Source organism: Lutra lutra, chromosome 1, assembly GCF_902655055.1.
Source record: "Lutra lutra chromosome 1, mLutLut1.2, whole genome shotgun sequence".
NCBI classification, from domain to species: domain Eukaryota; kingdom Metazoa; phylum Chordata; class Mammalia; order Carnivora; family Mustelidae; genus Lutra; species Lutra lutra.
Genome location: NC_062278.1, coordinates 210,093,409 through 210,114,266, shown reverse-complemented (window position 1 = coordinate 210,114,266; position 20,858 = coordinate 210,093,409). Strand labels below are relative to the sequence as shown.

General features: G+C 56.3%; 1 protein-coding gene across 1 annotated transcript; it reads left to right on the top strand.

Moving 5' to 3' along the window:
- Positions 1-450: 450 nt before the first annotated feature.
- On the top strand, positions 451-20,381 carry COLGALT1 (collagen beta(1-O)galactosyltransferase 1). Its single transcript, XM_047698197.1, has 12 exons — positions 451-796; positions 2,054-2,164; positions 2,646-2,763; positions 7,226-7,360; positions 8,513-8,717; positions 10,611-10,730; positions 15,356-15,432; positions 15,518-15,624; positions 15,784-15,916; positions 17,092-17,219; positions 18,260-18,466; positions 18,674-20,381. The coding sequence occupies exons 1-12, from the start codon at positions 534-536 to the stop codon at positions 18,939-18,941; spliced, it is 1,872 nt and encodes a 623-aa protein (XP_047554153.1). The 5' UTR covers positions 451-533; the 3' UTR covers positions 18,942-20,381.
- Positions 20,382-20,858: the final 477 nt, after the last annotated feature.

The window sequence follows — 20,858 nt, the reverse complement described above, 5'->3', positions numbered from 1 at the left end:
TTGAGGCTCTCACTGGGAGCCCAAAGTGGGGGCTGAATTTGAAGCCAGGTCTGGGGACGCCAGAAACCGCAAGCTTAATACCCAACAGCCCTTTGAAACCAGGTCCTAACTAGCCAGGTCTGCGGGGTGGCAGAGACTGGGTCCTACACAAATGGAACTGGCACGGCGTATCAGGCGAAGGTCCAGGCGGGGGCGGGTGTCGGAGGCACAGGGCGTTGTGAGCTCTGACACCTTTATGGCACTGAGTCACGTGAAAAGGGAACGCTAGGAGCACTCTGTGCCTTTAAGGCGGGAGCAGGGGGCGGGGCGTCGGGGCGGGACTGACGTGACTCCCGGTGGGAGTCGCGTACGCAGCACTTTGAGCCTTTAAGGCCCTTGGGAGGAGGGGTCCGGGCAGCGGGCCCAGACGGCTGATTCACTCCAGGCACTCTCCTCCCCTTTAAGGCGCGCGGCGGGGCGGGGCCCGGTGGCGGGCTCAAGGCGCGGTCCGCGTCCGCCGGCAGAAAAGCGGCTTAAAGGCGACGCGTGGCGCGATGGCGGCGGCCCCACGCGCGTGCAGGCGGCGCTGGCGGCTGCGCCCGGTGCTGCTGCTGCTGTTACTGCTGGCGCTGCCGCCCCCGGGCGGCCCGCCGGGCGCCGCCGCCTACTTCCCGGAGGAACGCTGGAGCCCCGAATCGCCGCTACAGGCGCCCCGAGTCCTCATCGCGCTGGTGGCGCGCAACGCGGCCCACGCGCTGCCCGCCACGCTGGGCGCGCTCGAGCGGCTGCGGCACCCGCGGGAGCGCACGGCCCTGTGGTGAGCGCGGCACCCGCCTTCCCCGCGCCCGGCCTGCCTCCCCCATCCAGCCGGCTCCACCCCGCGCGCTGACTGCTGCCCTGGCACCGGGCGAGGCGGGCGGGACCCACGCGTGGCCCCTGCTTGCTTCCCTCTTCGGGCCGGCCAAACCCGCTGGCCCTCCGCTTGCTGTCCCTCCCTCCCGGTCTCTGCTCCGCCGCTGTAGGAATGACGGATCGCGCTCTGGCTTCTGGCCCCGCGGTTGGGGCAGATTCCGGACCACGCGTGCCCAGCCCAGGGCTGGGCTGCTCTGCCGGGGACGAACCCTCAAACCGCCTTCGGGGCACTCACGGCTCCAATTAGGGGAGCCTGGAGCCCCCACGGCCCACACTGTATTTCCACTAACAGGAAGTCTTTTCAGCTTCTGCTGCATTGAATCCTGAATCCACCCTGAGTCGATCCCCTGCCCTCTAACCAGTGTGGGTGGGTGGGTGCGTGAGTTATGGGACCAGGTGGCCAAGGGTGGGGGAGTGGGCAGAGCTGTATCGCAACTCGTGATTTCCTGCCTCCTGCTTCGGTTTCCTCATCTGGAAAATGGGGGCATTAATATAACTCTGGTTGCCTTCCTCTCGGAAAATTAACCAGGTAGCGCACTCAAGGCCTTGAGCCTGGGATCTCTAGCTTGGTGCTCGGTGACCAGAACTGTGGTTATGGTTATGTTGTCCTTACTAGTCTTGGCTGCTCATGTTGGCAAGTTAATAACAACTTTTTTAAGGGGAGAGCTCTCCTCTTGATGTGGACTCCTAAATGCCCCACACCCCTCCATCCCAGATTCCCCAGCTTGGATAATGCCGGCACACAGTTGGTGCTTAAGAAATGTTTGTTGAATTAACCAGTAAGCACAGGCCACTCTAAGGTGCTGTTGTCGATAGGAGACAATCGAGGATGGTGGGGTGGGGGTAGATGATACATGCATTTTTAAATTAAATCACCATATTTAGTCCTTAACATGGTTATGAGATCCTGGGTGCTCAGTGTCTGCTGTATTTTTCCCAAAATTAGCTTGTTTAATCCCTTCTGCAGCCCAGTGCAGTGGGTCCTGTCCTCATCTCTGTTTTAGATGAGGAAACAGGCATGGAGCATGGAAGCATCTTGCCCAGGGCTGTATAAGCTGCTGGAAGGCAAGCTTCGGGGTGTGGAGCCCATGTTGCTTCACTGCTACCCGGGGCTGCCTCAGTCTCCCCAGCCTCACGCTGACTGCCCTGCTCTGCTTTGCAGGGTGGCCACAGACCACAACTCAGACAACACATCGGCTGTGCTGCGGGAATGGCTGGTGGCCGTGAAGAGTCTGTACCACTCTGTGGAGTGGCGACCGGCGGAGGAACCCAGGTGAGCTCCAGGTTCTGCCCTGTCCCCCCTCCCCAAGTCAACTGGGCTGTACCCCTATTCACACACCTTCCATGACTCCCCATTGTCCTGTGACAGAACCCCAGCGCTTCTGCCTCTGCCTCTCTGGCCCAACTCGGCAGCTGTACGGGCTGGCCTTGGCTACTCTGACCCGCCCTCAGCTTCAATGGGCCATAATCCTTCAGCTGGACCTTTGTCCCCACAGGTCTCTCCACCTAGAGTTCCCTCACTCCCTTGTCCTCCTGGTGGACGCCTACTGCTTTGTTCCCAGTCTCACTCTATGCTTAGCTTCCCCATGAGCCCCTGGGCAGTGAAGACCACTTGTTCCATTCAGCCTTTCCGGGTTTATTTCTTTACCTGTCTGCCTACATATTCCCTCCTCCAGGAAGCCCTCTCTGACCACTGCCCTCTGGGTTGCCATAGCGCTCCATCCTTCGCACATCACAGCCGTCTCTCTCTGCAGGTCCTACCCGGATGAGGAGGGCCCCAAACACTGGTCTGATTCGAGGTACGAGCACGTCATGAAGTTGCGCCAGGCAGCCTTGAAATCTGCCCGGGACATGTGGGCTGATTACATCCTGGTGAGTCTCTCAGCCAGCTACTCTGAGATCATGCGGGACATCTGGGTGGCCGCCAAGGGAAGGGGGATCAGTGGGATGTGGAGATCATCCTTAAGCCCGTTTACAGAAGGAAACAGGCTCTGAGAGGGGGGAATGAGTTGTCCAATGTGATACAGTTGGTTAGCGGAGGAGCTGGGATTCGATCCCTGGGCGCTGGGGTTCTTAACATCAGGTGGTGTCCCCAGCTGTCCCCTGGGGTTGCACCCTGGGGTTATCTCCACTTTATCACGACCTCTTCGCACCCCACAGTGACATCCTCTGGGTGACAGCTGAGAAGCAGGAAGATGGGGTGGGGGTCTGGGGGCTGGTGGAGAGTCTAGGCTGCTGAGGCCTGACTTTCACTTCCTTCTCCTGGGCCAGCCATTGCCTCTGGAGGAAGGGACGGTTCAGGCTGGGACGCAGTAATGTAAGGTACCTGCCCACAGGCCTGTGTGAGCTCCTTGAGTCCATCCCCTTGATCAGGATGTGATCCCTTCCCCTGGTGTGGATGGGGCTAGATGGCACCGGGGCTGCTGGGCCTGGCTTCCCTGATGCCAGCCCAACAGAGCCTGTGGTCGGTTTTCATTTAGGCGCCAGACCCCAAGCTGTGGTCTCTACCTTCTTCCACCTGCTAGAGCCTGGGGATGCAGTGAGGATGAGCCTGGGCTGAGCCCTGCCTTCTTAGTGTCCCAGGACCGGGGGCCGTGACCAGAAACCAAAACCGAGTGAGGAAGAACTGAGAGCAGCCGGTGCTGAGAGCATGAAAGCAGCGGTGCCGTGATTGTGGAAAGGCAGCTGCTGGTGGATCAGTGTCTGGGGCTGCTATGACAAAGGACTCCTCGCCCTGGCGGTGGGGGTGGGGTGGACTGCAAACAGCGGAAGTTCATTGTCTCCCAGTTCTGGAGGCCAGAAGTCTGAAGTTAAGGTGTCAGCCAGGCCCTGCCCCCTCCGCTGGCTCTAGGGGAGGATCCTTCCTCACTTTTTCCAGCTCCTGGGGCTCCATGTGCTCCTGGGCTTGTGGCCTGTGGCTGTGTCCCTCTGTTGTCTGCCTCTGTGGTCCCTTGGGCTTATCTCTCTGTCCCTCCTCCTCTTACCAGATCATTAGTCATTGACTTTAGGGCCTGCTCGACTCCTGTGTGACCCCATCTTAACCTACATCCTAGTTACATCTGCAAAGACCTATTTCCAAATAAGAAAACAGTCGCAGGGTCCTGGGGGTCAGGACTTCAACGTTTTTGGGGGCCACTGTTCAGTCTACAACAGATGGCACGGTCAGGATGTAGTGACGGGTGAGCAGGGTTTGGGGGTGCCTCTCTTAGGAGGGAACCCTAGCTGTGACCTGAAGGAACAAAGAAGCCAGCCTCGGGAAACTGGGGGACAGTGTCTGAGGCAGAGGGAGCAGAGTAGCATGCAAGCTTGAGGCCTTCAGGGACTGGTGAGGCCCCTGTGGGGGTGATGGAGGTGGTCCTGTAGTGGTGGGAGGGGGCCAGACTATGCAGACCAAGGCAGAGATTTGGTTTTTACTTTGAGGGTAATGGGGAGCCGTGGAGGGTATATGAGCAGGGGAGAGTTGTGTTCTGATTTATGATTTTCAGAAGCTCCGTGGCTGCTGTGGGGAGCAGGGCCTGTTGGGGCTAGAGGGGGAACAGCAGGAGGCCAGTGTGGAGCAGGGCTGTGAAGAAAGTCAAGTAGATTGAGGTTGCCTTCATAGGCCAAGGGGACAGACCCTGCTCAGGGACTGGATGTGAGAGGGCCAGGAGGACCCCGTGTGCCTGGCCTGAGCTCTTCAGAGAGGAGGAAGAATGGAACAAGCTCTTCCTTGGAGCCCTATGGGTTGATGCCTTATCAGACCATTTTATAGATGGGAAAATGGAGGCTTAGGGAAACTCAACCAGTGAGGCACAGTGGTGGGACTGGAACCTTCTGAAACTGTCTAGCACAAGGCCACCTTATTTGCTTCCCTGGGTTTTGCTTTCAGAGTTTGAGTCTGGTTGGTTTTCACTTTTTTCCTTCTGCAAACTTGGGTGGAACTCTACATGTCGGTTCAAAACTCAAAGCAGCTTTTGACACACCAGTATCTTTTGGTAACTAGGGATTTTGGAAATCCATATTGGGGTGTGAAATCATTTGTCCGGTGTTTTAAAATTGTTATGAAAAGGACCTCTTTTTTCTTTTTTTAAAGACCTCTTTTTAAAAGAAAAAGCAAAAAAAAAATTTTAAGAAGGACCACTTTTTTTCTCTTTTTGTAAACGCTCCAGGTGTTACTTGTAAGAAAATATACAAGAAAAAATAAAAAACCTAGGGAAGAAAAAAACAAGCAAACCTTGTAATCTTACCTCCCAGAGAGACTCCCTTTCTGGCTGGTTTCCGTGTTTTCTAATTGAGGTGCAATTCACATAACATAAAATTAACTGTTTCAAAGGGAACAACTCAGCGGCATTTAGTACATTCATTATGTCATGCAACCACAACTTCTCTCTAGTTCCAGAACGTTTCCATCACCCCAGAAGGATGCCCTGTCCCCAGGAGCAGTCGCTCCCTCTCCCCGGCCCCTCCCCCAGGCTCTGGCAGCCACCAGTGTGCTCTCCGTGTCTGTAGATGTGCCTGTTCTGGACGTTTCTTATAAATAAGATAAGGCCATACGCTCTGTGGTCTTCTGTGTCGGGCTTCTCTCACTCAGCACAATGTTCTCAAGGTTCATCTGTTGTAGCGTGTGTCCGTGCTGTGTTCCTTGTTAGGGCTGAGTGATGTTCCATTGTTTGGACGGACTACGTTTTGTTCATCCATTCTCCCGTTGATGGACACGTGGGTCATTTCCACTGTGTGGCTCTCGTGGCCGGTGCTGCTGTGAACGTGGGTGTGCAGGTGCCTGTTTCTAGTTGTCTCGGTGCATACCTAGGAGTGGACTTGCTGAGTCATTAGGTAGTTCTCTGTGTAACTCTTGGAGGAACCACCAGACCCTTCTGGCTGTTTTTATTGTGTATATATTCAAAGGTCACACATACAAATGTTGGCAGGGGCCAGGCAGGGAACAGCCCCCGCGGCTTGTCCCAAGGGGCAGCCGCCTTCCGTCTCCAGCTGGGGGTTGGCTTGTGGGAGTGCCACTCTGGAATTGCCAGGGAAGGCTGGGACTCTAGTTCTTGCTGTTGCATGTGGCAAGTGATTTATAGGTTTTAAAAATCCTGCGTGGGTGGGTGCCTGGGTGGCTCAGTGGGTTAAGCCTCTGCCTTCGGCTCAGGTCATGATCCCATGGTCGAGTCCCACATCGGTCTCTCTTAAAAAAGAAAAAAAATCCTGTGTGGGGGACAGAAAGCCTATCTGTGGACCAGAGGCATTTAAAAACAAATCAATTATTCCTAAGGGTTCCGTGATGCGTGGTGGCCTGGTGTCTTCACGTCCCAGTGGACACGGACACCCTTGCCTGATCCTACTCCGTGGTGCAATTCCTAGCTGTCTGGGCTCACTCTGCAGTGAGGAGCTGGAACTTCTCTAGCCAGTTCGCCATGGCTAGACTCCTGCGTCGTTCCCCAGTTAGTGTGGTCAGCAGCACTGCAGTGAGCTTCCGGGTGTGGCCTCTCTGGGGAGTGTTGGTGACACATGGTTTTGGGGGGAACAGCAGGCACCTCCCCCCCGATGGTGACCCTTTTCCTGGGATGGTGGATTTCATCCCATGCTGCACCAAGCAAGTTACCATCTTTTTTTTTTTTTTTTTAAGATTTTATTTATTTATTTGACAGACAGAGATCACAAGTAGGCAGAGTCAGGCAGAGAGAGAGGAGGAAGCAGGCTCCCTACTGCTCAGAGAGCCCGATGCGGGGCTCAGTCCCAGGACCCTGAGACCATGACCTGAGCTGAAGGCAGAGGCTTTAACCCACTGAGCCACCCAGGCGCCCCTAAGTTACCATCTTTTTATCCCGACATGTAAGGTGTTACGGGAAAACAAAGGGCTTCCGTAAAGACCGGATTTGTATACACTCTGTCAGCCTGTAATTCACATTAGACATGAGTGCGCTCCTCCCTGCCACTCCCCACAGAGTTGGCCTCTGCTCCTACCGTCCTACTCATGGACAGGGGCTGCCTTTTTGAGAAGTTCCCATAAATGGTGCCACGTGTACTTTCTGTCGTGTTTGATGTGATCCCCCCGCCTCCCGCCCCCAGCGCCAAGTCTGGGCCCCATTTGTGTTGCTTTGTGCGTTGTGGTCTGTCCCTTCTCTTGCTACAGAGTGTATTTCGTTGTATGAGCATTACTGGGCTTGTCACCAGGGGCAGAGCCGGTGGTGGAGGAACCGGCTGGCTTCCAGGGCCCCATCTGCTTACTCTAGGATCCCCACACTGCCGCCCCCTCCCCTCCAGGACGCTGGCAGCTGCCACAGCTGTTCAGAGTCGTGGGCCAGCCTGGGTCAGTCCCATGGGCCCTGCTGATTCTCTGCTGGGTGTTTTGCAGTTTGTGGACGCAGACAACTTGATCCTCAACCCGAACACACTAAGCCTCCTCATTGCTGAGAATAAGACGGTGGTGGCCCCCATGCTGGATTCGAGGGCTGCATACTCCAACTTCTGGTGCGGGATGACCTCCCAGGTCAGGGGGCTGCTGGGGGAGGGTGGGGGCCGGGAATGGTGGGGGCAAGCGGATGGGGACTGTGGCTGGAGCCTAACTTCCCATACCACCTCATGGTAGGCCCTTTACAACACCATCGTGGTAATCCTTAACTAGCTCCTTGATGGAAGGTCTATGATTGTGCCCTCTCCTCCCCATTCCCTTCCCAGTCACTGAGGCAGAGACAGAAACGCAGGGAGAGAGGACTTGACTTGCCTGAGATCACACAGCTAGAAAGCCATGGTGCCAGGTAGGACTTCAGGCACAGCTTGATCCAGGTGTTCAAACAACTTTCCCATCTTCCTCCATCTTTTGGGTGGCTTCATTGTCAGACTCCGGGAGCACAATCCTAGCACCATCCAGCCAAAGTCCACTTTGGGCCTTGTCCAGTCTCCTCCTACACCTGAGCCAATTCCCGAAGCCAGGAAAATGCCAGGTTCTGATTGACTGATTCTGGGCCGGTAGACCCACCCCAGCGTTGAGGCTGGGATTGCAGGCAACACCAGGAGGAGTGAAAGGGTGGGTGCTGGAGTGGGGGGCATGCCAGAGCCAGGACCCCTCCTGTCTCCTCCTGTCTTTTTAATTGATGTGTGATTTACATAATAGAAAACTCACCCTCTTAAAGTGAACATTTCAGTAGTTTCTATTTTAAAAAATATGTCATGGAAATCTAAATATTACACTCTAACAATTCCAGTTTGTAAAGGTATGATGAAGAGAGAGAACAATTTAAGATGGTTAAAACTTCTTTTTAAAAAGATTTCGCCCCGTGTTTCTTGAAGTCCCTACTTCTGATGTTCAGTCCTGTGTAAATCAAGGAATTGCAAATATCTGGTCCCTTTCTCAGCTTGCTCATTTCCTCCAAGAGCTGCCTTTCTGATCTGAAGTGTTGAGCTAGGTCTGCAGGTGGGCACACAGCTGCGGCCCTTCCCTCCTCGGCCCCCATCCTACTGCCTGTGGGTGTGGGGGACGAGCCCTGACCACCCCCAGAGTTCTGGACTCAGGGAGAGCCCACCACAGCCAGAGGTTGGCATCTGGGTCCTGCTCTCTACATGTTCCATGCCTCCCCTTGTCCCAGGCCTCCAGCCTTACCTCTAGGATCCCCCCCATAGAGCTGCACCCTCCCCCCCACAGGGCTACTACAAACGTACCCCCGCCTACATCCCCATTCGCAAGCGGGACCGCCGGGGCTGCTTTGCCGTTCCCATGGTGCACTCCACCTTCCTCATTGACCTGCGGAAGGCAGCGTCCAGGAACTTGGCGTTCTACCCTCCTCACCCTGACTACACCTGGTCCTTTGACGACATCATCGTTTTTGCCTTCTCCTGCAAGCAAGCAGGTGAGCCCACAGAAGGTTCCCAGAAACCAGAACTGCAGGGTGCAGGGATAGTTTCAGGTGTGGCTGTATCCAGGTGTTCAGGTGATGTCCCCAGTACTCCCTTTCTTCCAGCCCCCACTTCGCCGGGTCACTTCGATCCTCTTATCTTTAAGACCTCTTTATTGGAGGTTATTTTCACCTTGATAGTCTCCTGTGTTCTCCCAGTTTTCTGTAGTTGAGCATAATTATTTGCTAATTATACAGGTAGGGAGGAAACATTTTAAAAAGAAAGAACACAGCCATAGCTGGCCTCTCATTTTTTTTTAAACTGTGGTTCGGCGAACAATGGCCCATGGCCCAAATCTGGCCCACCATCTGTTTTCCTGTAGCCATAAGCCAAGTATGACTTGGGTTCCTGGACCTAATTCTATCTTGAGTGTGTGCGTTGGTGGGGGCGACTTCCCCACACCAACAAGCCATTGTCTCTGTAAGACAAGCAGGGTATCCTCCAATTCAACTCACTTCTGACAGTCTTTCCAGGGATGGTGTCAGATCGCACAGGTTGGGGAGTGCTCAGTCGGACAACACTGTCCGCCACCCCAACTTCAGACGCTGGCCACAAACCCACATGCTTCTGAGGAACTGGCCATAAACCTGAGGCTCCCAAGATGCTCTCCTTGGGGTCCATTACTTTGTAAAAGCAGCTCACGGAATTCAAGAACCCCATTTACTCGCCAGATGCCTCGGTTTAGTCTAAAAGGCTCTAACTCAGGAGCAGCCCTGGGGAAGAGATGCGGTATGTGGGCTGTGTGAGGTCCAGGGGAAGGGGCGTAGAGCTTCCTTTCCCCCTCCAGGCTCCAGTACATTACTCTCCCCACACCCCCGTGTTCACCAACTCGGAACTGCTGGGAATTCCATCCTTTTGGGTTTTTATGGAGGCTTCTTTACATAGATGTGATTGATTGGATCATTGGCTCTCAGCAATCCAACCTCTAGCTCCTCTCCCCTCCCCAGAGACAGGAGGGGTAGGACTGAAAGTTCCAGCCCTCTGTTCATGGCTGATTCCCCTTGGCAACCAGTGTGTGTTGGGGGAGGGAGGTTCCTCTTTAAGTGCTTTCCAGAAGTCACTTACTAATGTGAGAGACACCTCTAAGCTCTCAACATTTAGGAAATTCCAAGGATTTTGGGAACTGAGCCCGGACCTGTGGATGAAGACCAAATATATACGCCAAGTCTGTATTTGGTCATCTGAACAGGAAAAAAAAAAAATGAAAAGAAGACTAATACTTTGTGACATCTGAAGATTGTATAAGATTCGAATCTCAGTGCCTATAAAGAAAGTTTCATCAGCACGCAGCCGCACCCATTCACTGGAGCCTCATATCTGGCTGCTGCTGCGTTCCAGCTGCAACTGAGTCATTGAGATAAACCGTCTGGCCCATAAGTGTAAATATTGACCATCTGGCCCTTTACAGAAAAAGTTAACCAGTTCAAGTGAAAATCATTCTTCATTGGGTTTTTCACTTAAAAAAGAAAAGATATGCATAAAACCTTAAACCACCCAAAAAGGGCAAATGCAGATGGAGGTGCTGTTGCTTCTGTCTAGGTCAGCCGCGTCTCCTTTTCCTGCCTCACTGGGCCTCTGCGCTGCCCTCCCTGGGGTTGTGCAGTTGGCCGTGTCTCGGAACCCCACGGGGGATCATGGCAGTGGCCATGCGAGGCGCTCATTAACAGCTCTGGAGTTTTCCCCAGGCCAGCCTGGCAGCTGGGGAGCTGAGGAGTCCCTGACGGGTGCCGGGAACAGGGGGCACCTGGTGAGGTTCTAGGCTCACCCTCAGTGGTGCATCTGGTTTCTGGGAGCCGCTGTTGCCTCGTACCATTTTTTACTTTGCATTGTTGTTCCCTTGGCCGCAGAGGTCCAAATGTACGTCTGCAACAAGGAGGTGTACGGCTTCCTGCCTGTGCCGCTGCGGTCACACAGCACCCTCCAGGATGAGGCCGAGAGCTTCATGCACGTGCAGCTGGAGATCATGGGTGAGTCCCCAAACACGGAGGGCTGAGTCACCTCCCTTTCTCTACTACCTTGCCTCTGTCCCATCTGCTGCGTGCCAGTCCCTTGGCTGGGAGCGGGGGACTCGACACGAACAAGGTGGATGGTTGTCCCTGCTCTTGGAAACAGCTGTGCGCAGCATCCTGAGAGCTGTCAGGATGGGCTCCCGGGAAGAGGAGGCATGAAGATGCACGGTGGGTAGGAGTTAGCCAGGAAGAGAATTACAGCTGGAGGGAGCAGCACGGGCAAAGGTCAAGAGGCTGGAGGGGACGTGAGCTCAGAGAACGGCCAAGATTGACAGGACAGAAATAAAGGTGGCGAGCTGGGCAGAGCTGACAGGCAGGGCCAGCACAGGGGCCTTTGACACCAAGCTGAGGAACAGAGCTTTTGCCCAAAGGCAGCTGGGAGCTATAGAGGGTGTGAGAGCAGAAAGGGCAGCAGGTTTTCACCGGTGGACCTTCATTGTGCATGGCAGTGTCTGGGACTCCACCATTTCAAGCTGTGTCCTCATCCATGCTGCTGCCAAACCCAGACCCAGCATTATTTAATACTTATCTTAAGGAGACACTTTTTTCCCCCACTTGAATACATTTAAAAAAGGAAACTAGGAATTTTTTTTTAAAGATTTTATTTGTTTATTTGACAGACAGTGAGAGAGGGAACACAGCAGAGGGAGACACAGAGGGAGAGAGAGAAACAGGCTTCCTGCTGAGCAAGGAGCCTGACCTGGGGCTCGATTCCAGCTGAAGGTGTGCTCTTAATGACTGAGCCACCCAGGTGCCCCGGAAACTAGGTACTTTTACAATAGTTGCAAGCTTGTGCCTTTCTAATATATATATAGATACAAATAAATCCATGAACTAGTCAACTAGCCATCCCTCTAGTGGGCCCCTGAGATAGGACAAGCACAAAGGGTGGGGCTGCCACCAAGGTTGTTTGAGGAGGGGGCTCCTGTTCCTGCTGGGGCTCTCCAGAGACACCACACAGTGTCTCCTGTGAGGGCCTTGCCCAGTGCTGGCCACGCACATCCCCCAGAAGGCCTCTGAGGCAGCGTGGCCTTTCCTCCTACTGCACAGACAAGGAGGAGCCCTGCTCCTTTAACCTTTCCCACGGTTAAACCTCTCTCTGGAAAGTTCTAAGACACCCCCTGGTGGCTGAAGATGGAATGGCACCCTGCCCTCTGTTTTTGGGGGGACATTTAGGTACTTTGAGGTGACCCCTGCAGGTTGCATGGTCACCAGGGTGAAGACCCCTGTAGTACCTGAGCGTTCGTCACACACAGATGCCCAGGCCTGGTCCAGCAGCCCCACCAGGCAACACTCACAGAGGGGGGTCTCTGTCGTCGCCAGCTCCAGCCGGTGACTGGCCCCTGAGAAATGTCTCACAGGCTGCCAGAGTTTTCCTACTTGATTTTATTATTTTTTTAAATGTTATTTTTATTTATGTATTAGTCAATTTTATTTTTATTATTTTTTATTTTTTGAGAGCGAGCGAGAAAGCATGCATGAGAGCAGGGGCGGTATGGAGGGAGAGGGAGAGAGAGAATCTTACACTGTCTCCACAGCTAGCAGAGCCCAATGCAGGGCTCTCATGAGAACATGACCTGAGCCAAAATCAGGCGTCAGATGCTCCACCAACTGAGCCACCCAGGCTCAGTTAGGAAGTATTAGAACCTGATGTCACCAGAGGAGTGAATATTTTCCTATGTCTTGAGGGCCAGAGCAAAGCCTACAGAACAGACAGAAGGAGGGTCTGGGGGTTTCAGATATTTGTGTAAATCCTTCCTTCTGGTCTGAGTGAAGACTGTATTTTTCTCTCCATCCCTGTGTGGGTACCTGGACCCGGGCTGTGCATGTGATTTTTCATGCGTTCAAAAGTCTGTCCAGTGATGAAATTTCAGACTTGCAGGAAGGCTCAGTGACGTCCCCGGGGCTGGGGGATCCTGCCGCCTGCTTCCTTCCCCCGCCACCCCGCTCGTGGACAATGGAGCATCTTTCCCCATCGCCTGGTAACCCTTGCTCTTAGGACAAGCACAAAGGGTGGGGCTGCCACAAAGGTTGTTTGAGGATGGGGCTCCTGTTCCTGCTGGGGCTCTCCAGAGACACCACACAGTGTCTCCTGTGAGGGCCTCGCCCAGTGCTGGCCACGCACATCCCCCAGAAGGCCTCTGAGGCAGCGTGGCCTTTCCTAACCCTCAGTTAGGCTTTATTACAAGCAAAAGGATGCAGGTTACAAGCAAAGGGAAGGGGTGTCTGGGTGGTGTTCCGGAGAGTTCTGTGCATGAACTTCCGGGTATCCCCTGTCTGTGGAGTCGTGTGGACAGTTTTCACTTCTCCCAGCGCCCCGTGTGGCCACACACATGGTGTACTGCCATCCAGGGATGCTCCCTAAGCCTCAGGGTCCAGGCTTTTTACTGGGGCTCACTCACATGGACGTGGCTGACTGCCTCTCTAGCCCCTGCAGGGGGTGAGCTGATTCCACGTGGCCCAAGACCCCTCCCCTAAATCACACTGTTGGCATAGATCACCCAGTGTGGCCCGAGAGCCCAGGCAAACAAAGATAGTCCTGTCAGGCAGAATGTTCAGAGGGCTTCCACCTCTCAGGCACTGGGGACAAAGGCCAGATGTCTTTTGGGGCGGGTTTGATTATTCACCCCCACGATGGGTCTGGAGGTGTTTGGTTTTTGTAATCACTGTGCTGTGACTTTTCTGAAAAGGCTGCATTGCTTTGCTCCTTCTGGATGCCTGCTGTGCTCCGTCTTCCCCAGAACGGACGACAGTGGGGAGCTCCTCCCCACCCAACAGGCGGCCTTGTTGCCCTCCGCACCCTGCAGTGGAGAGGCAGAAGCTCAGAAGGAGAAGGGAAAAGGCATCTGGAGTTTGAACCTGGGTGCTCAGATCCCAGCATCTTGCTCTCGGTCTCCAGCTCCCCCAAGAGGATAGGGTGGGGGGTGGCCAGAGCCGTGAAGAGCCCGGGGCAGGAGGAAACCCCGGGATGTGGTGTTCCTGGGGGCCCAGGTTGGCTTTGGGCTGCGCCCCAGCCCGTCTCAGACAGAGGGGCCTGTGTCTCTCCCTCGGGCTCACACGGGGCCTTTATTCTCCATGGGGCAGATGGCGCACTCACCTTCAGGCTGGGCTCCTCTGGGTCAGCCTCCCCAGCCTCCTGTCCACCCGTGGAGCTGATCCTTCTGAAGGAAGTTGCCAGGGTCGTGCCAAGACAGGGCCCTGGAGATGTGGTCTGAGCCCTGCTGACAGCCGCTGGCGCGTTGTGGGGGGCTCATGGCCACTCTGAAATTCTTGCCATACTTTGGCTTATAGACATGCCACTCCAGTCCCACGGTCACCTTCTGCAGGTGAATCTCTGTGGTCTCCCCTCTGCGTGCGTGGCTGGATCCAAGTTGCCCATTTTGATAAGGACCCCAGTCACTCTTTTTACTTGGTTGTCTCTGTAAAGACCTTATTTCCAAATAAGATCACGTTCTGAGGTACTGGGGGTTAAGATTCCATCCTGTTGGGAAGGACACGATTCAGCCCATAATGTGCATCATTTCATGGCATCTCCTGAAACCTCTGGGAGGAGGAGGAGTTTTTTGTTTTTTTAAGATTTGATTTTATTTTAAGATTTTTATTTATTTGTCAGAGAGCAGAAGCATGGAGAGTTACGGGCAGAACAGGGAGAGCAGGCAGAGAGAGAAGCAGGATCCCTGTCGAGCAAGAAGCCCGATGTGGGACTCGATCCCAGGACACTGGCATCATGACCTGAGCCAAAGGCAGACTCTCAACTGACTAAGCCACGCAGGCATCCCAAGGAGGAGGTTTTTAAAATTGGAGTCCTGGGGCACTTGGGTGGCTCAGTCAGTTGAGCATCAGACTTTGGTTTCAGTTCAGGTCATGATCTCAGGGTCCTGAAATTGAGCCCCGTGTTGGGAATCCGTGCTCTGTAGGGTGTCTGCTTGAGATTCTCTCTCTCCCTCTGTCCCTCACCACCACCACCCCACTCAAGCACACTTTCTCTCTCTCAAATAAATAAATCTTCAATAAAATAAAATTGGAGTCTCTTTTTATAGATGAAGAAAGCCAAGGCCCCAGTAGGTTAAGGTCACACAGTTTGCCATCATTTTTTTGTTCATTCTCTGAGTAACTATTGAGTGCCTGCTGTATACCAAGCTTTGGGCACTGGGGACTCAGTGCGAGTGGTCAGACGTGGTGTCTGTCCTGCAGTGCTTATGGCAGACAGATAGAATGCCAGGGAGGTGGGCTCACAGGATTGGGGTTGAATGATGGAAGGCCAGATGCTGTGGGAGCCAGGAGGAGGTATCCTGCTCCAGCTCAAGAGGGCATCTTAGCTGAGAACTCAGGAGAAGGAGGGGAGGAAGGAAGGTGTTTCATGCAGAAGTCCAGCATGTGCAAACGTCCTGAGGTAGGAGGGGGTGCATTTGGGGGCAGTGCCAACAGCCAGAGTGAGTAGGTGCAACATCGTCAATGATTCCAGGCTAAGGAGCTTAGGGGGACGGGGGTCCCAGAGGGGCTGGGGAAAGGAAGGGACACTGGAGGCTGGAGCTCCTCTCCCCGTGACCCCACTGACACCCTGGCTTCTGTCTGCCTCACAGTGAAGCACCCACCGGCAGAGCCCTCCAGGTTCATCTCCGTATCCCCCAAGATGCCTGACAAGATGGGCTTCGACGAGGTGAGCCAGGCTTACCCCAGCGGGTGGGGGCGGGGTGGAGGCAGGGGCCCGCCTGGAGGGTCCGACGGGAGCTCTGGGCCCGCAGGTCTTCATGATCAATCTGAAGCGGCGACAGGACCGGCGGGAGCGCATGCTGCGGGCCCTGCAGGCGCAGGAGATCGAGTGCCGGCTGGTGGAGGCCGTGGACGGCAAGTGCGTCCTGAGGCCCGCCGGGGGCAGGGGCGGGGCGTGGGGGGGGCGGGCTTGTGGCTGTTGGAGCGGGTGGGCAGGGCACCTGGGTGTAGACGGCTCCCAGGCCGGCACTGTCGCATACTCTTACTCTGACCCCCTCCCTCCCGTCCCCGCCTCCAGAGCCATGAACACCAGCCAGGTGGAGGCGTTGGGCATCCAGATGCTGCCCGGCTACCAGGACCCCTACCATGGGCGGCCCCTCACCAAGGGCGAGCTGGGATGCTTCCTCAGCCACTACAACATCTGGAAGGAGGTAGGTCTGGCGAGGAAGGGCAGGGCTGACCTCAGGCTTCTGGCCATCCAGGGAGGGACTCGCTTGCGCCCCCTGCAGGTTTCTGGAATTTCAGCAGGACACAGGGCCTCGGTTCAGAGAACCCTCCACGGGGATGTCACAGCAGCCTGGATGGGCAGCTGCTGTCCTTCCGTTGTGCAGATGGGGAAGCAGACGAGGGAGGCAGGGATGTGCCCAGCTCCCATAGAAAGTGGGGTCTCAGACCCAGGACCTCCAAGTGAGGCCCTTTCCCACCCCGCTGCTTTCACGGGTCTTTGGAGCCTGGACTCGGTGCTCAACACTTACCAGTAGAAGTGACAGCCACGGGGACAGTCAGCAACGCTAACCCCACACCGGGGTCTCATCGGCCACTCTCAGAGGCCGAGATTCAAACATGGAGCCACCAGGCAGTGGGCCAGACGGGGTGTCTGGGCGTTTGAGGTGACAGGTCCTCTCTTCCTGAGTGAGGTTTATCATGGAGGGCGTGGGGCCCGGGTTCCTGTATCCAGGCGGCCTGACCCGGGTTCAAGCCAAGCCCTGCCTCACAGAGGGGTGAGCTCTGTGAGCGAGGAGGGCGCCCTGTTCTTGAAGATGACAGTCACCTTCCTCAGTCTTGAGGCTTCTCAAGTGCCTTTGGGGACACCCATGCACCTGTTGTGCATCCGGCCTGGTGCTGGGAGCGGGACAGCCACCAAGACAGATGCGGGTCCTGGCAGGGGGCTCATGGCCCTGGGAGATGGGGACTCTGATGGCAAACCACAGTAATCTAAGTGCGACGCACCCACACGAGGACGAATTGTCCTCAGCTGACAGCTGTAGCCAGTGGTCAGGGAGGGCCTCCTAGGTGACCTCTGAGCCCAGGCCTCAAGGCTGGGGGCCAGCCTGCCACTGTGCTGCGGGGGCGGGGGGGCACTCTGCATTGGCGTTGGCACAGGCACAGGCCCTGGGGTGGGAAGGAGCAGTCAGGCCAAGGGCAAGGCCAGGGCACCTATCGCCAAGTGTGCAAGGAGCTGATGGCCAAGAGGTCGATCCCGATGATGGTGAGGAAGGCTTGTGTTTGCTTCTCTCCTGCGGCCCCAGGGCCTTGAAGCGAGCTGACTTTTGGGTCAGGTCTGGCCTTGGTCCCCATCTGATGTGGGCAGGGCATCCTCCCTCAGGTTGTGGACCGTGGGCTGCGGAAGTCACTTGTCTTTGAGGACGACCTGCGCTTTGAGATCTTCTTCAAGAGACGCCTGCTCAACCTCATGCGGGACGTGGAGCGGGAGGATCTGGACTGGGACCTCATGTGAGCATGGGCCAGGGCTGGTGGTGCGGACTGGGCCCCTGGGTGGCACTGGGGTGGGGCCGGGGCTCGGGGGCTCGGTTTGGAGTGGGTGGAGCTGCAGTCTGGACCCAGGAAGTGAGGCCTAGAGCCTGGAGGTCTGAGGGCCTTTGCAGGGTAATAGGCCGCACCAACTTAGGGGTGTGGTGGGAGGGGACTTGGGTGTAGCCTGTGGTCCCTGGATCCAGAGAGCACTCAGGGTTTAGCCTAGGGCCTGGGGGGTAGGGCCTGTGGCCGGTGAAGATGACCTGGAAATCTAGGGACCTGGCCTGTGGGGAGGGGGCTTGAGAGGGCTTGGAGGCTTGAGGAGTCCTGGAGGGGATGGGGTTTGCCTGAGATTTGAGGTGGAAGCCTGTGCTCAGGGCTGAGGATCTTGGGCTGTGGCCTGGGGTGGGTGTGGTCAGGGCTTGGGGCTGTGCCCAGAAGCTGGGGGCGTGGCCAGGAAGCCTGGGTCTTAGACCAGCAGTAGGTAGGATGTGGCCAGCATATTTCTGGACAGTCCTTTGGAATGTCCCCTAGGTGAGTTGGTTCATCCCCCAGCCCCACGGTGTACAGGGCCCTGATGCAGGTGCTGGGCCCCAGACTCTGGACTCTGCTAGTCATAGTACTAGGAGCAATACCCCTTCCTCCCCAGCCACTCACCACATTCCTGCACGTTGCCCAGCTGCCACAGCTTTCTGAACTCAGAACAGCTTCCCTCCTAGCCCCAGTCCTTCTGTGGTTCAACCTCAGAGTGTCCAGGACGTCCTCCCCTTCTGAGCTCCAGATCCTCCCATGGGTCCCTAGTACCCTTGGGAAAAACACAGTCTCCTCCCTGCACGTCCCAGATCCCTGAGGCACTCCGTGGTCCGGCAGCCACCCCTGCCTCCTGGCTGCTCCCCCAAACACTCCCAGTCAGCTCCCACCCCAGGGCCTGACGGAGGCTCACTCGACCTCAGACTCGCTCGGTTAGCATTCTCTGTGGGGTCGAAGAGGGTGACAGGACCCTGACTCTGCACCCACAGCTACGTGGGCCGGAAGCGGATGCAGGTGGAGCACCCGGAGAAGGCTGTGCCCCGCGTGAGGAACCTGGTGGAGGCAGATTACTCCTACTGGACGCTGGCCTACGTGATCTCCCTGCAGGGCGCCCGCAAGCTGCTGGCTGCCCAGCCGCTCTCCAAGATGCTACCTGTCGACGAGTTCCTGCCGGTCATGTTTGACAAACACCCAGTGTGAGGGGCGGGCCGAGGGGCTGACCTGGGTCGGTGGGCGGGGTGGACCCCCGGTCCTTTGGCTTTCCCTCCTCCCACTCCTTCCTCGGTGCCTGTCCCCCCTCCCGCCCCGCCCACTTCTGTCTCAGTCGGTCCCCTCCCACTTCCCCCTTGGTCGGTCAGGACTCCCAACCCATGGCGGCCCCCCTTTCTCCCCCACCCCCCCAGGTCCGAGTACAAGGCCCACTTCTCACCCCGCAACCTGCGTGCCTTCTCGGTGGAGCCCCTGCTCGTCTACCCGACGCACTACACGGGGGATGATGGTTATGTGAGTGACACAGAGACCTCGGTGGTGTGGAACAACGAGCACGTGAAGACCGACTGGGACCGCGCCAAGTCCCAGAAGATGCGGGAGCAGCAGGCCCTGAGCCGCGAGGCCAAGAACTCCGATGTGCTGCAGTCGCCGCTGGACAGCGCGGCCCGTGACGAACTCTGAGCGCTGGAGGCCGAACCGCCAAAGCTGGCCTCACTGGCGCAGCCCGACCTCCTTAGGCCGCGGAGGGCTCTCCCCTCCAGGCAGTATGCAGCCAGCTTGGCTCGGCTCTGGCTCAGCAATCACGTGCACGCAGGCAGCTTTAATGGAGTGCCTACTGTATGCTGGGAATGGGGCTTGGCACTAGGGCATCAGAAGGGAACCAGACCTCGTTCCTGTCTTCAGGTGCCGAACACTTGGAAGTCCTCACTGGGTACCAGGCTTCCACGTTTGGCAGTGGATGGGGCATAATTATTCCTTCAGCTAGTGACCGATTGGTCCATCAGACTTTTGTTGATTTCCCCCCCCACCCCAAGAATCAGCACTAGTGATACACAGTCATTGTTTTAATGCATTGAAGTATTTATTGAATGCCTGCTGTATGTCGGGCACCAAACATTGTGGGCTCTGGGAATACTGGGATAAACAAGATACTTTCATTCATTTCTCCGAATACCTATGAAGCACCCACCATGTGCCTGGTACTTGGGACACAAAGACAAGTTCTTATTAACTCAGAGCATTTATTGAGTGCCTACTGTGTGCTGGGAACTGAGCTTGGTGCCGGGGTGAAAACAAGGTGCTTTTCACTCTTCAATTGGCTTCTTCCGCACACGTGTAGAGGGCGCCCGCTGGGGGCCGGCATTAGCGAAACCAAACAGCACAGCCTGTGCTGGGTCAGGACACCAGACGACCCTCCTGCGTGCAGGGCCGCGTTCCAAGGGCTGGGCCACCCAAATGAACAAGATGAATCTTATTTCTCCTTGCAGCAGGCGTTGATGGAGCGCCTACTGTGTACCAGACCTCGTGGACTCCCCGTGAGACTGGAGAATTGTTGGCTGAGAGTTTGATCCCTGCCTGCCGTGGCCCCCCCCACTTCCCCCCCAAGCCTGGTCACCCAAGCTGTGTGCAGACAAAATCCCCCCCACCACCCAGGAGGGAGGGTGGCTCTCCCCTCACCAGGGACAACCGCAGGTCCTAGCGACCACACGGCCACGCTCAGGCTTCCCTGGACCCAGCCCCACTGGCGGGGGCAAGGGATAAAGACAGGGGCTGGGTCTCCTGTGCTCACCCCTGCTCCCGTGTTGACTTGTCATCCCATCTGCTTGACCTCCCTGCCCTGCGTCTCAGACGTGGGCTCTGCTCGCTCCATGGGGTTCCTGCGTTCAAGCCTTTGGTGGGCTTGTGTGTTTGGGGCTCTGCGGGGGCTCGGCTGCGCCAGGGTACTGCCGGGTCCTGGGCCGGTGCTCCCCGGCTTGGGCGGGGACTTGCTGTGCCTCCAGCCGGGAATGAACGTCCGAGCCGGCCAGCAGTGCTTTGCTCTCTTAGGGACACCTGCTCACTGGGTCGGGTCCTGGATAACTTGCTTATTTTTTTTTATTAAACGTTGCTGGTTGGTTTTCACATCAGTGTGTCCTTTTCTTGGCCCGCTGCATTGCTCACCACCAACACACGCTCACACTTCCCACACCCCCCAACTGCCGGCCAAGACATGGGAGAAGGTGAGGGCCAGCCAGGCGCTGGAGGGAAGCCCATTGGTGGAGGGAGTGTGGGGTGAGGGTGGTGTGAGCCCCGTTTCCGGCCTACCCCGCCCCATAAAACCTCCCTGAAATAGCCCAGGGACAGCTGACCCACCCCGCGCCAACTGCAGGATCGTCTCCGATGACAGGAGGAGAGATGCTGTCATGTTCTGGGGTCTCCAGAAAACAGACTCCCAAGATGAGGATTTGAGTTGTCCCAGACGTGACCCCAGGAAGCCACGATATGGGTGGGGACGTGAGACGAGGGGAGAAGGAGCCCTGAAGGAGGCCCCCATGAGCAACTGAGTCTGGGCCGCTGGGGACTGCGGGAGAGTGCAGGGAGCATGCGCCTCTGAGGGGT

What these genes read in the sequence shown, in the direction of transcription:
- COLGALT1 (XM_047698197.1), top strand. Translation starts at nt 534, where the DNA reads ATGGCGGCGGCCCCACGCGCGTGCAGGCGGCGCTGGCGGCTGCGCCCG. An exon ending in ACAAGATGGGCTTCGACGAG is followed by an intron (nt 15,433 to 15,517) that starts GTGAGCCAGGCT and finishes CTGGGCCCGCAG; the next exon opens with GTCTTCATGATCAATCTGAA. An exon ending in ATGTTTGACAAACACCCAGT is followed by an intron (nt 18,467 to 18,673) that starts GTGAGGGGCGGG and finishes CCACCCCCCCAG; the next exon opens with GTCCGAGTACAAGGCCCACT.